The 16,085-nt window shown below is 36.6% G+C and overlaps 1 protein-coding gene across 6 annotated transcripts in view; it reads left to right on the top strand.

The window, feature by feature from the left end:
• LOC120525496 (nuclear receptor coactivator 7-like) overlaps window positions 1-16,085 on the top strand; it is a 179,874-nt gene that overhangs the window by 96,158 nt on the left and 67,631 nt on the right. For 5 of the 6 annotated variants that reach the window (XM_039747841.1, XM_039747842.1, XM_039747844.1 and 2 more), the window contains 3 exons: window positions 5,460-5,545; window positions 13,979-14,086; window positions 14,179-14,292. In XM_039747841.1, the coding sequence (XP_039603775.1) occupies window positions 5,460-5,545; window positions 13,979-14,086; window positions 14,179-14,292 (308 nt within the window). The remainder of the gene's footprint in view (window positions 1-5,459; window positions 5,546-13,978; window positions 14,087-14,178; window positions 14,293-16,085) is intronic. The other variant, XM_039747845.1, reaches the window with a different exon arrangement.

Genomic DNA, 16,085 nt, shown 5'->3' with positions numbered 1-16,085 from the left:
GCCGATCTGGGTCATCCTTGTTGAGATGCTGCAGTAGCTGGAGTTTGTAAGGGTGCCATTTGTGAGTAGCTAATATCCGCCGAAGGGATGTTCGACTAATGCCACTCTCCAGTGACATGCGGCGAGTGCTACGCTGTGGGCTCTTGCTGAATGAAGCTAGGACAGCCACTGATGTTTCTTCATTAGTGACAGTTTTCATGCGTCCACATTTTGGCAAATCCAACACTGAACCAGTTTCATGAAACTTAGCAAGCAGTTTGCTAACTGTAGCATGGGAGATGGGTGGTCTCGTAGGGTGTCTTGCATTGAAATCTGCTGCAATGACCCGGTTACTGCGTTCACCAGACATCAACACAATTTCTATCCGCTCCTCATGTGTTAACCTCTGCGACATGTCAATAGCTGTAAACAAAGAGAAACTTGTAAATAACTCATGAAAGAATAAAGTTACGTTAAAAGCACACCATTGTTTTTCTTGTGAAATTCCCAATAAGTTTGATGTGTCACATGACGCTCTTCCTATTGAAAAAACAAAAGTTGGATCCAAAATGGCCGACTTCCAAATGGCCACCATGGTCACCACCCATCTTGAAAAGTTTCCCCCCTCACATATACTAATGTGCCACAAACAGGAAGTTAATATCACCAACCATTCCCATTTTATTAAGGTGTATCCATATAAATGGCCCACCCTGTAGAACTGGAGTCGGGAGAAAGAGGACAAATTCTGAGGAGGAGTGGAGGGAGAAGGACTGGTGGCAAGAAGGGACTGAAGGGTCTTGTATTTACTGGTATTTTGGGCACTTTAAACTGTAAATAAACATGTGTAGTGCAGAAAAACCTGTCTCCTGCCTGTCTGTGTCCGGATTGGCTTCACTATATACATATACAGTCATATGAAAAAGTTTGGGAACCCCTCTGAGCCTGCATAATAATTTACTACACTTTCAACAAAAAAAGATAACAGTGGTATGTCTTTCATTTCCTAGGAACATCTGAGTACTGGGGTGTTTTCCGAACAAAGACTTTTAGTGAAGCAGTATTTAGTTGTATGTAATTAAATCAAATGTGAAAAACTGACTGTGCAAAATGTGGGTCCCCTAGTAATTTTGCTGATTTGAATGCATGTAACTGCTCAATACTGATTACTTGCAACACCAAATTGGTTGGATTAGCTCGCTAAGCTTTGAACTTCATAGACAGGTGTGTCCAATCATGAGAAAAGTTATTTAAGGTGGTTATTTGCAAATTGTGCTTCCCTTTGACCCTCCTCTGAAGAGTGACAGTATGGGATCCTCAAAGCAACTCTCAAAAGATCTGAAAACAAAGATTGTTCGGTATCATGGTTTAGGGGAAGGCTACAAAAAACTATCTCAGAGGTTTAAACTGTCATTTTCAACTGTAAGGAATGTAATCAGGAAATGGAAGGCCACAGGCACAGTTGCTGTTAAACCCAGGTCTGGCAGGACAAGAAAAATACAGAAGGGGAATATGTGCAGGATTGTGAGAATGGTTACAGACAACCCACACACCACCTTCAAAGCCTGCAAGAACATCTTGCTGCAGATGGTGTATCTGTACATCTTTCTACAATTCAGCACAATTTGCACAAAGAACATCTGTATGGCAGGGTGATGAGAAAGAAGCCCTTTCTGCAGTCACGCCACAAACCGAGTCATTTGTTGTATGCAAATGCTCATTTAGACAAGTCAGATTCATTTTGGAGCAAAGTGCTTTGGACTGATGACACAAAAATTGAGTTATTTTGTCATAACAAAAAGCGCTTTGCATGGCGGAAGAAGAACACCGCATTCCAAGAAAAAAACGGCAGCTTCCTACTGTCAAATTTGGTGGAGGGTCTATCATGCTGTGTGGCTAGTTCAGGGACTGGGGCCCTTATTAAAGTCGAGGGTCAGATGAATTCAACCCAATATCAACAAATTCTTCAGGATAATGTTCAAGCGTCAGTCACAAAGTTGAAGTTACACAGGGGTTGGATATTCCAACAAGACAATGGCCCAAAACACAGTTCGAAATCTACAAAAGCATTCATGCAGAGGGAGAAGTACAATGTTCTGGAATGGCCGTCTCAGTCCCCTGACTTGCATATCATCGAAAATCAGTAGGATGATTTGAAGCAGGCTGTCCATGCTCAGCAGCCATCAAATTGAACTGAACTGGAGAGATTTTGTATGGAAGAATGGTCAAAAATACCTCCATACAGAATCCAGACACTCATCAAAGGCTATAGGAGGTGTCTAGAGGCTGTTATATTGGCAAAAGGAGGCTCAACTAAGTATTGATGTAATATCTCTGTTGGGGTGCACAAATTTATGCACCTGTCTAATTTTGTTATGAAGCATATTGCATACTTTCTGTTAATCTAATAAACTTAATGTCACTGCTGAAATACTACTGTTTCCATAAGTCATGCCATATATTAAAAGGAAGTTGCTCAGCCAATGATAAACAAAAATCCAAAGAGTTAAGAGTGGTTTTCATATGACTGTATATATTATATAGAGAGAGAGGGCTGGGCAAGTCAATGTGTTATTATCACGTTAATGCATTAATTAACAACGACAATTATTTTATCGTGCATTAACACAGTTTTTTCTATTAGAACTGGCTGAAATATGGCTAACCAATGAAAATGCCATTTACAGTCATTTGGACATGAACCCAGCTTATGCAGGCTTGAAAAGAATATACAAATAATAAATAAGACTTTATGACCAACACCCTCTGATGCTTACCTCATCAACTGGACAGTGGCAGAGAGACAGGACCCTTACCTGACCGGGATGTCTATGAACTGGAAGGACCTGGGGGGGGGGGTTAGTATGCACAGTCGATTATCTCCCCCAGATCGCTAGACAGCAGACAGATCTCTCCAAAGGGCCCTGAGTTTTTACGATACCACAGATTCCCACAGGGCGTGATGGGAGATAAAGTTCTGCAGCTCAGCCCTGTTGGGTCCTGTGTGTGCCACCAGGGGTACTACAAGGACTTGTGAGCCCTATTTTGTTGGGCTTCTGCCTGACCCGGAAGTGCTTCAGGACCACGCCAACGGGCCACTGGCAGTACTCCTGTGAAATGTGTGTTTATTGCTGTATGAACTTAAGAATCTGTCTTGCCACACTTGCTAAGGAGGCATTTAAGCACTTCGGCAAACGGAATAACATATGCAGTTGTAGATGAATGCGCGCTTATGTCTTTACCATGTTGTTAGTATTCGAGTAATCATGTCTTCCACAAGTCCCCACTGATGCATCGTGATAGAGGCAGGAAGCTGCACCATACAGAATATTGATAATTTTCTTATGTAACTTGTTACATTTATTCTGTTACCCTAGCTGTGTTACTTCAAATAAATGTTTATGAAAAAATGGAAAACATTTTGTGCTTTACCCTTTTTAAAGTTTATCATACATTTTTCTAATTGTTAATAATTATTGCAGAAACCTATAGCTTCTGTGTCCATTTAGGCCAGCCCTGTGGACTGCTGAGCTACAGTAGACATCCAAAAACCATTTGATAATTAACCTCCTTCTCTTCTCCATCTCTTAATTATTAATTTTGAAATTGCAGGGATTCAGTAGAATTCTGTTGCTACAAAATTTTGGAAAGAAGCACATTTTTTAACTTAATTGAAATTTTATAATTATCTGTAGAATACATGAAACTAAAGATGTAAGCTTAAACAAAATTGCTTGCATTAAAGGGGACATGGGTGGTATCGTAGTCAGAAACTTGGATTTGTGATGACAGTGTTAAAGGTTCATTTGTCATATGTAGTGTACTGTAAAAATTGTGTGACTCTGGCATTTTTGGTTTGACATCATTTAAATAGGTAGTATGCAGTTTATCAGGTACCTCCATTTAATAATAGTTTATCATTCATGTGTACCTGTTTTAATTGGGGTGAGTTCAACTAGATTTCAAAGATGTTGTTGACCCATGTGAGAGAGAGGATTTTGCAGGATAAATTATTGGTAAAAAATATATATTTTTGGTTACGTTTGTACTTACTGTCCAAGTTTATTTTGTGGTGATAAAAATATGTAAAATAAACTTTAGGTTTATTTAAATTTTTGGACAGCACTGACAACGGTAAATGTGACTGTTTTGATTTATTGATAAAACAAAAAAAAATCTGCTTTTTTAAATAATTCTTATGCTTGCAGTTTCAGCCACAGAAAAGGTATTGAAAGATATTATCTGTCTTAATTTTAAAGATTGCAATCATATAATCAAAATAACTACAGTTATCATTTTTGTCATAATCATACAACCTAGTATATAGTTAGTATGAATTTAACTCTAAAAAAAATAAATGTACAGTATGAAACTATTTAATTACAAAGTTTACGCATAATGTTTTTTTCCTTAAGCCATGTTTCAAGTTTAATTTGGAAGAATTTGGTGAAATGGAAGTTAATCTTTTCTGATGAAAAATATTCTCATAGATTTTTAACAACACTCCTAAATCTTGAGAAATGTACATATTTATGGAGCATTTGTTTTAATTGGATGCATTTGGGTGGCTGCAGCCTCACAATGTTGCTTCTTGAATTAAAATAACAAGCCTTCCAATGTCTCTGTGAAGTTTGCAAGTTGTCATGGCATCTTCACAGTGGTTTAAGTTAAATAGTGACTCTTAATTTGGCCTGTGGGTGTTGGCATTCTTGTGATTTGATAATGTAATGCAAGATCTTTTAATTCCTTCATAGTGTTCTGAGTAAAAAAAAAAAAAAACAAAAAAAAACAGGTTGCTAGGAAGCAGAACTGAAATTTTTAAACTGTCAGGTATGAGTAGATAAATATGTTAAATTAAGCATTTTAGTTTGCTTGGGATGCTTTCTTTGTGGAGTTACATATTCTCCTTGCAAAGGAATATGTCCACTGTATACTCAACCACCTAGAGTGGTATTGATTGTCAGCCTATAGTCTCTCTTGGTACTGAAAAAGAAATTGTAAGTTTGAAAAAAGTGGATAGAATAGATAGAATTAGTACTGCTATTCTAAAATATCCAACCACTCATTTATTTTATAGACCTAATTTTCACCAGTAGATGGGTGCATTTCAGCCAGAATGTGCTTGAAGCTTGAATGATTTTTTGCTGATCCATCTAATGTAGTTCTTTTAGACAGTGAGAGACCTCTATAATCTTCAAAGGTAACTCATAAATGCTAGGAAAATTTGCAAACATTACACAGAAAGCAGTGCTACTGTGTTGCACAATTCTTACTTCAACCTAATTTTGTGATATATCTTTGAGATATAGTGTCCACAATTCTAATTTAATAAATGTATTTTTCAGTGTAATTCAAATTCTTTTAATATCCACTTGTCAGTTAATTTTCCCCTTATTATTCCAAACTATTTCAGTCTATATCCATTGTGGCTTTTTTGTTTTTTAAGAACCATGACCATTTTTATTTTGTTTTTAATACAGATAACATTAGTCACAGTAAACAGAATGAAAAGAGGAAAGAGAAGAAAATGAGTATAAAACAACCTTTGGGAACCATGGAATATATTGTAAGTCCAAGTTTAACATATTTTTAATGATTGATATCTGTAGTAAAACTTGTTAGTATATTTTTAAGAAAATTTAGAAATGTGTTTTTTTTTTTTATATCATGAAATTTTAATCCATTGAAGCCTCCTATACGCTTTTAGCGCTTTGTGCAGTCATAATATTGTTTTATATAATGTGGAAACATTTTGTTCTAACATTTTCAATACTTGGGTAGTATTGTGAGGAGATTGAGGTGTTAGTGACTATATACATTTCCCTTGACATTAGCATATCTGAGTGGTCATGTATGTGTTTGCTCTGCATTTAAATAATGCAGTTTGCAGGGAAGGCTTCTACTTTAACACCCTGTGCTGCCTGGCAGATTTTGCCTTTCCCAATCACTGGGGCTGTGTCCAGCAGTACAGTTAGGATTTGAAGTGCAATGTGTAAAGGAAAAGCTGTCCAGCTTTGTTGCTTTGCAAAAAGCTTGAAATGACATAAGAGATCACTTAAAAAAGACTGCAAGGCCCCAGTACATAAGTTAAGGACACTTTCTTGTTTGCCTGATTAATGGAATGAAGAAGTCTTCTGCTAAACCGTCCCATTGACCCTGCGAATGGGCAGAAAACGAGCTGCACCGTTTCTGGTATATGAACAGGAAATGAATCATGGCACCAAATGGAGGTAAAGATAATGAATTCTAGCTATCAGTGTACCAATGTAAGCAGCATTCTAACCAATTATAATTAATGTAAATAATTATGATACAGCAATTTTGAGCCTTTTTAATAGGGGTATGCATAGACATCTTTTGTGGAGGCATTAATTAATGCAGCTGAGAGATTCAGAGAGCATCATTACTACTTAAGCCTACAGACTCCAAGACTGTGAGATGCCCAACCAAGAGCTAGGATTGGTAGAGGGTAATGGTGAGAGAAAAATTGAAAGGGTTATGCCATTGAGCCATCCTGGGTGCTCATGCCCCCCTTTTTTGCTATATTTGGAGCATATAGTCAAGATTCTTAAATGCTTTGAAATTATGCTGTTAATTTGATGAAAACATCTGTTTTCTGATGTATTAGCAAAGCTAGCTGATTTATAGTAACGACGAAGGAAAGCTGGTATTAGATTAAATGTCAGTATTAACAGTTATCAGTGCTATTAAGTGCCAAATAACCAGATTATTTGGGAAGGAAAAAAAAAACACAGAATTAAGGAGACTATGATATCTCTCTCTGAATAAAAACCAAGTCAGATAGAATTTTAAACCAGGTCACTGGATGTGTGAATCATCCACATTTATCACCTCGGATAAAAAAGTTTGCCATCTTTTCAAAAATTAAAGTATAATTATACTGTGAAATTATTGTAAGGAGATTAGTGTAAACTCAAAAGCTTCTAACATCATTGCTTTTGATCTTTTGGTGGTATTTAATCATGACCCTGAATTAATATTGTGTTATACTAATATATTATAGTTTATTTACATCCCTCCTCGGGCGAACACGGAGATAGCGGGTGACGTCACCCATTCTGCAGTTGCTAAATTACAAACACAGCACCCTGAGGAGCTTGTGCTAATCACTGGAGATTTTAACCATGTGACGCTGGAAAAAACATTACCTGCCTTCTCTCAGTATGTGTATTGTAACACCCGGGGAAATAGGACTATTGACCTACTGTATGCAAACGTTAAAGACGCATACAGTGCCACCCCGCTGCCTGCGCTTGGGAAAGCAGATCATAACCTGGTTCTGCTTCAGCCTCAATACAAACCAAGAGTGAGGGCGCTACCTACAACCACACCCTCATTCAGGAAGTGGTCCCCTGAGGCAGAGCAGGCTCTGAGAGACTGCTTTGGAACTACAGATTGGGATATCCTGCAGGGATCATATAGTGAGAACTTTGAGGAGGTTGTTGATTACACTACTGACTACATCAACTTCTGTATGGACATTGTAGTTCCAGTAAGAACAGTACGCTGCTATGCTAACAAAAAGCAATAGATTACAAGTGACATCAAGGGCCTTCTGAACCAGAAGAAAAGGGCTTTTATTTATTTATTTTTTTTTTATTATTAATTTTATTGCAATCCATACAAAGCAATCAAGTTTTACAAAAAGAAAAATCGAGTTAAGAACAGATCGATCCCCACCCTGAGAGAGAGAGCAAGCCAAAGCGTAAAATTTAAGGCTTGTAAACATACCTAAATTAATAAATTCTCTGTGCTTTATGAACTTATTTTAAAATATTACTGATTAGATCCTGCCATGTTTTGAAAAAGTCTGTAGATCCTCTAACTGAGTATTTGATTTTTCCAATTTCAAATAATATAACACATCGGTTTCCCACTGACTTAAAAGAGGAGAGTTTGGGTTCTTCCAGTTTATCAGAATAAGTCTGCGTGCCAAACGTGTAGTGAATGCAATCACAATTTGTTTGTCTTTCTCCACTTTAAGCCCTCTGGAAGAACCCCAAACACAGCTGTTAATGGGTTAGGAGGGATTGTGAGTCCAAGGCTGTCTGAAGGTAATTAAAAATTTTGTCCAGAATAATGTTAATTTGGTGCAGGCCCAGAACATGTGACCCAGTGAGGCTGGGACTTGGTTGCAACGTCGCAGGTTGGATCATGCCCTGGAAACATTTTGGAGAGTTTTAGTCGAGACAGATGTACTCGATATATAATTTTGAGTTGTATAATTGTATGCTTAATGCATATGGAGCTCGAGTGAATTCTCTGCATTGCTACTTTCCACTCCTTTTCTGATATATTAATTGAGATCTTTTCCCAGTGTCCTCTTGGATCTTTGAAAGGAGGGATTGTAAAATGATTTTATATATTGTAGAGATGGAGTCTAAGTCCTTGAGATTGAACAATATTTTTTCGAGCATGGATGAGTGTGCAAGATGAGGAAAATCTGGAAGGTTATTTTTAACAAAGTTCCTGATTTGAAGATAGTGAAAGAAATGTGTAGCTGGAATGTTAAATTTGGAATGTAATTGTTCATAGGATGCAAAGACGTTGTCTATATAAAGATCTCTAAGCAAGTTAATTCCAAATTTTTCCAGATATTAAAACTGCATATGTTTGTGAAGGTTGAAAGAGGTGGTTCTCTTGCAGAGGTGCCACAGATAGAAGCTTCTCCGTCTTAAAATGCTTTCTACATTGGTTCCAGATTCTAAGTGAGTGGAGCACAATTGGGTTATTTGTATATTGCCGATAGCGTGTATTTATTGGAGCACAGAGCAAGGAATACAAAGAAGTACTGCATGATTTTACTTCTGTTGCGGTCCATGCCTGTGTATGTTCTTATCGCCTGTATATTTTCTGCCCAGTAATAAAACTGGAAGTTAGGTAGAGCCATGCCGCCTTCTGCCTTTTGTCTTTGTAGGGTCGCTCTTTTGATGCGTGGATGTTTTGAATTCCAAATAAATGAGGATATTGTTGAATCTAATTGCTTAAAAATGATTTATTAATGTATATTGGATGTTTTGAAATAAAAAAGCTTAGGAAGAATATTCATCTTAACAGTGTTAATTCTTCCAGCTAGTGTGAGATGAAGGGTTGACCATCTATGCAAGTCTTGTTTAATTTTTTCCATGCAGACGTGAAATTTTGTTGATATAGAGCTTTATGTTTACTTGTGATGTTTACCCCTAGGTATTTAAACTGTTCTGCAATGATAAAAGGTAGGGTATCTAATCTAATATTATATGCTTGAGAATTCACTGGAAAGAGTACACTTTTATTCAGATTAATTCTGAGACCAGAGATCTTTTGAAATTCTGTGAGTGCTGCTAAGACTGCAGGCACAGAATTTTCTGGGTCCATATATACAGTACCATGTCATCTGCATATAATGAGATTTTCTGTTCCAGTCCTTCTCTGCTAATCCCCTTTATCTGATCAGTATTTACAATGTATTGCCAGTGGTTCAATGGCAATGCAAACAGCAGCGGTGACAAGGGCATCCTTGTCTAGTGCCACGTTCTAGTTTAAAGTAGTCTGAGCAAATGTTGTTGATGCAAACTGAAGCTTCTGGGTTAGTATACAGTAATTTAATCCATGCACAAATGTTGGGCCAAACCCAAACTTCTCCAATGTAGTAAAAGGTATTTCCATTCAATCATGTCGAATGCTTTTCTGCATCCAATGATAATAATATTTCTGGGGTGTTTGATTTAGTTGGTGAGTATATTACATTAAACAGGCGTGAAGATTTGAAGATAAGTGTCGGCCCCTAATAAATCCAGTTTGGTCTTGTGATATTACGAGGGAGCACTTTCTCCATCCTTCTAGCTATGATTTTAGAGAGTATTTTAACGTCGTTATTCAGAAGTGAAATTGGTCTGTATGATGCACATTGTAATAAGTCCTTATTTTGTTTTGGAAAACAGTGATTAGTGCTTGGCGAAAGGTTTGTGGAAGAGATTGGTTATCTCTGGCTTCTGTAAATGTTGCTAATAGGAGGGGCTAGCTGAGCGAGAATTTCTTGTAAAACTCTGCAGGGTAGCCATCAGGGCCTGCTGCTTTCCACCTTGGAGTGACTTTATAGCATCTAGTAATTCTGATATGCCAGAGGTTTATCAAGTTCCTCCACACTAAAAGCGTCTATTTGTGGTATCTGTAATGTATCCAGAAATGCATTAGATTGTGTGTTGTCTTCTTTAAACTCAGTAGTATATAGGGATTTATAGTAGTCTCTGAAAGTGTGCATTATATTTTTGTGTTCGATGATTTTATCTCCGTTCGTGTTGGTGATTACGAGATTGCGTTGCACTTCTTGCTTGTGAATTTGTTGAGCTAAAAGCTTATTAGCTTTCTCTCCATGTTCATAATAATGATGTCTGGATTTGTAGATTAGTTGTTCAGTTTCTTTAGTTGTCAAGAGGTTTAATTCCGAATGTAGAGCCTGCCTCCTCCTATGTAGAGTCTCGCTTGGTAGTCTGGCATGTTCTTCATCTATTTTAGTAATTTCGCTTTTTATCTCTGCTACTTTCTTGGCCTCGGATTTATTTCTGTGGGAAAGATATGAGATAATCTGTCCTCTTAAGAAGGCCTTAAGAGTTTCCCAGAGTATTCCTGCAGAGATCTCAGGGGATGTATTTGTCTCTAGAAAGAATTTGATTTGTTTGGATATAAATTCAGTACAATTCTCGTCAGCTAATAGAAGCGGGTTGAGGCCATCTCTTGGGGTGAGTGTATGGGGCTTAGTAATTTTAGCTCCAAGAAAATGGCTTTTAAAGGCGGTGATCAGCATGAGCTCAAGCGCGTGTAGAAGGAACTCCGAGTCCAGCTCAGGGCAGCGAAGGAGCAGTACAGGAAAAAGCTGGAGCAGAAGTTGCAGAGTAACAGCATGAAGGAAGTGTGGGATGGGATGAAGAGATATATATATATATATATATATATATATATATATATATATATATATATATATATATACAGTAACCCTCGCTATATCACGCTTCGACTTTCGCGGCTTCACTCTATCCCGGATTTTATATGAAAGCATAACTAAATATATAACGCGTATTTTTCGCTGCTTCGAGGGTTCTTTGGGCAATGTGTCATTTTACTTCCTGTACATGCTTCCTCAGTTGGTTTGCCCAGTTGATTTCATACAAGGGACGCTATTGGCGGATGACTGAGAAGCTAACCAATCAGAGCACGCAGTTAAGTTCCTGCGTGCTGAATGCAGTGTTAACCAGGAAGTCTCGTCTCGCTCATTCAGCATCAACGTGTTTTGCTGCGTAAAGAGTTGTGCTCTTTTGTGTTTATCTTTGTGCATAGTCAGGCCTTCATTATGGGTCCAAAATGATCTGCTACTGCTTCAGGGGCCGTGCCCAAGCGCAAAGGGAAGATGTTAATGATTGCCAAAAAGGTAAACGTTTTGGATTTGTTGAAGGCTACGATTCTTTTTATTTAAAAAGTAGGAAAGGAATATAAGATCTACGGCCACAGTGTCCTTTTAACCAGGGTGCAAAACGAGTTGTAAGTGGATGTAATAAGGCAGTAGTCTGGATGGAATCTGCTTTAGGGATTTGGATTGAAGACTGCCAGAACAAGAACAACGGCAGTGCTACACAATCGCCTGAAGTGGCTCCTTTGGAAGAGCTGTAACGCTCTCCTTTGTTGTGCAGTAAAATTAAACTCATTGTTATCGGACAAGTCATTGTGTCATTGTTGGTGAGTAACCATAATTAATTTTCTACTTACAGTACTTAGTACATGTACGTACTTTTAGTGTCACTGTACACACATTTACTGTATACTATTTTTCTTGCATTGTACGTATTTATTGCTGGTGGCCTGTCTATTGTAATGGCTGTAAAATATGTGATATTGGAGACACTCAATATCTTTAAAATAATATTTAGATTTTACTGTATATAAACAGTGTGTTTATATACATAATTTCAATGAATCTTACCTAATATCTAAGAGAATACAAAGGGATTATGCTGTATAACTCTGCGGGGAATATTTATAAACACCGTGGGAGAGTTTATAAGGGCTTAAAATATATAAAAATAACCATACAAACATATGGTTTCTACTTTGCGGATTTTCACCTATCGCGGGGGGGTCTGGAACGCAACCCCCGCGATCGAGGAGGGATTACTGTATATATATGCCAGCAACACTCATGACAATGACAAAACAATTACATTGTCGATCATGTTACGTTATTATTAAAATGTTTCCTTTTCTTTTTACTTCTCCGCTGCCAAGCACGGGTATTTTGCTATATATATATATATATATATATATATATATATATATATATAAATATAGATATATATATATATAGATATATAGATATAGATATAGATATATAGATATGACAACAACACTCATATCAAAGACAAAACAAAAATGACATTAACAATCATGTTACGTTATTTTTAAAATTTTTCCTTTTCTTTTTCATAACTTCTTTAACACACTACTACACTACTATTCTGCTAGTTTACTCAATACAATTCCAGATACCTCACACCCAGATAAACAGACTTGAACTCTGAGAATTTTGCGTCTGACTTCAGCTGTGTCGGTGGGGGATGGGATAGCAGGCTGCACGCTACTTATGCTGATTGACACATTTGGAAAATCAATCATATCAGTCATATATATATAATGGGTTTGTGTGTGTGTATATATGTATATAACAAAATAGCATATACTGACAAGAGTGTCAAGAAATGAAATTTTTTATTTGTAATGTAATAGTGGCTTTTCTGTTATTTAGCCATTATTGTTTACAGGTATCTAAAGTATGTACTTTCGGAGAGCAATGTTGTTTGAGACGCATGTGGTAGAAACCAACATCTGAATTAAAGAAAGAAACATGTCCTCAACTGGGACAAGTTTGATAAAATATCTTTTGAGTCAGTAATCAAGTAGGAGAAAAGGTTGTCCATCAGAGTCATTTATTATACTTATTATACAGCTAATGCTTGTACAGGGAACATTCTATTACAGCAAGATCAGAATGGTCGGAGAAACAAAGGATACAGGTTAATTTTATAAACTATTGAATTTTTATAGTGTTCATCAATGCATATATTTACTCTGGTTGGTTCATTAGTTTACAACCAAGTGATCTATATAAAATGAAAGTCTATTTTATTATTTTTCTTTATTCTACAGTATATTAGAATATTATTCTTATACCATTTGGGTTGAGCTACTACCCTTGAAAATTTGGTGTATGTAACGACTGTCCGGTCTTGTTGAATACAGATCATCTGATCACTTAGTTATAGTTTTCGGTACATTTTGTGTTTTACATTTTTGCCTCAATTCTTCACTTGACCTGTATCTAGTTTCCTGATATGCCTGAACAGGGTTAACCCTTCATGCTATTTCTTTAAGATGAATGCTGTTTTAATATGGAAAGCATATGAAAACACTTTAACCTAAATGACTGTGACCCTTTTTGGCCTCAGTTTCTTCCTAGACCCACAGGTATTGTCCAAAGGTTTTTTTGGCTTTTGTTTGTGTGGTATCTGTGGTATAGAGAGAGTCAGCAGAAATTAGTTTGTTGAATGCTTGACAATTGGCTTTATTACAATATACTAGTGACATTCACTTTCAACAGAGTAATATGAAACACCTGTCACCAACCACCTTCCAAAGGAGAAATGCCATTTGGTAAATAACACAAATATGATTTATAACATTTCTGAATTTACCTATTTGTTTAATTGAAGATATTTTTATTACTACTTATTATTTGCCAGATGCTTTTATCTAAGGCAATTATCTAAGGGATTTGAACACACAATCTCAGGGTTTGAAGTCCAAAGCCTTGACTACTATGCCCCATGTACTATTTAGGGAAATGTTTTTAATGTTTAAAATCAGTATTATAAGAAAAATATACTAGTAATCCAAAATGCTTAGATGTATGTGTTTGACAAAGGTAATTGATATGTTTTTTCTTATACAGGCTGGCCCTGATGATACTCTTAACTGTATTGCATTGAAGTTTAACATTACCCCAAACAGACTTGTGGAAATAAACCACCTTTTCTCTCATACTATTTGTCCAGGACAGGTAAGTATTGGGTTTGTCATATAATTACAGTTTCTCTGTGTCATGTACTAATTTATTGTATGACCTTTTTTTTTTTTTTTTTTTTTTTTAAGACTTTATACGTGCCAGATAAAACCCATAATTTGACTGAATCAAATCTATCTTCACTTAGTCCTGGTAGTCCAACTTCAAGTTTATCCTCTGATACGGAGTATAATAAACTGTCGGTAAGTGATATTATATTCCTTCTAATATGTTATTGCAGGTGTGGAGGTAACAGATCTTTATCTATTGTTCTGCAGTTTTTTTTTTTTTGTTTTGTTTTTTTTGTTACAGTACTTCATTTACAAAAGATTAAAAAATAACAGAGAGATAAAGGTACCTAAATACTACTTTAGAAAATAAAACTATCCACCTTAATTGAAAGATAAATCTGTGTATCTGTATGTCCGTCCAGTTGATTCGTCTGTCATTCCAACAGATGCCACATCGCAAACATTTGTAGTAATAAAATGTGTTTCGTTTGTCTTTTGTACAGATGGCACATCACAAACATTAACACTGCTTTTATAAATTCAATATAAATTGACAGATAACCGAGAAATGCTGTATATGTTGTATTTGTCATTGTATTTTACTATTACAAATGTTTGTGATACGCAATCTGTAGAAATAACAAATGTAATGCATTTTATTACTACATGCAAAATACATGATGGTGCACTGCATACATTGAGGTCTACATTGATTACTTAGATTTCTACACATCTTATTTGGAAAATAAAGCAATTTACATATTTAAATAGAGTCATTTATATAATTGCTGCGCCACTCATTCTTTTGCAATAATAAAAACATCTCTTTTTTTGGGTTTTATAGATGTTTTTTTTTTTAATTTGTGTGTGTGTGTGTGTGTGTGTATGTATGTGTGTGTGTGTGTATATATATATATATATATATATATATATATATATATATATATATATATATATATAAACATACACATATCTATATATAAATATTATATATATATACATACATACATACAGATATATATATATATATATACACACACACACATACACTTATAGTGATCCCTCGCTATATCACGCTTTGACTTTCAAGGCTTCACTCTATCGCGATTTTTTCCTCATACACGTTTACGTCACTACGCATGCGCTTTCTGAGAACTTTTATCTAATCCCTACAAAGGCTCCTAAACGTGCTGCTTTTTCTAAGCTTTCTGACAATAAAACTAAGTGCCGGAGGAAAATGCTTACTATCCAGGAGAAGGTGAAACTCTTGGATATGATTAAAGATGGCAATACCCTACAAAAGCCTCCTCACGCATATGAAAAGACAGCGCCAGCAACTGCCTATCAAGATGATGTTCTTCAGTTGCGCACTCACTCAGCGGAAGAAGACAACAACGCACCTGCTGAAGATACTGCACCACCTCTGAAGGCTCTCCTACTGAGCCCGTGCCTTCATAGGTTAGTGGTTGTGTGCAATTTAAATGTACAGTACAATAATCCACCCATCCATTTTCTAACCCGCTGAATCCGAATACAGGGTCACGGGGGTCTGCTGGAGCCAATCCCAGCCAACACAGGGCACAATGCAGGAACCAATCCTGGGCAGCGTGCCAACCCACCGCAGACGGTACAATAATCTACTATATAAAAGCGGTCGGGATTGCCCTTCCATCCTGTGAGTGCAAAGCGTAGCGGTATTCCGCTTATTACAGACTTACTACTTGCGGCTTGAGGTACGAAGCGAAGCGATGTGAGCAGAGTTCTGGTGCTCTCATCGTTCCCTTGCTTTTGTGCGCGATGCGCTGGAAAAATAGACAAAATTATGTCTCTGGAAATAATTAATGTTGATGGAGTACAAATGCCTCACGCGTAGTAAATATCAGGGGAGATGGTGCTTGCTTATTCTCATCTATAGCTTATTTAGTGCGTGAAACTCCGTCTTTAGCGGTACAGATTTGGGCTGACATTGTACGATTTTGGACAGG

This window comes from Polypterus senegalus, chromosome 3 (genome assembly GCF_016835505.1).
Source record: "Polypterus senegalus isolate Bchr_013 chromosome 3, ASM1683550v1, whole genome shotgun sequence".
Taxonomy (NCBI): domain Eukaryota; kingdom Metazoa; phylum Chordata; class Cladistia; order Polypteriformes; family Polypteridae; genus Polypterus; species Polypterus senegalus.
The sequence above is the reverse complement of the archived record's forward strand: the minus strand, read 5'-3'. Positions and strand labels throughout refer to the sequence as shown.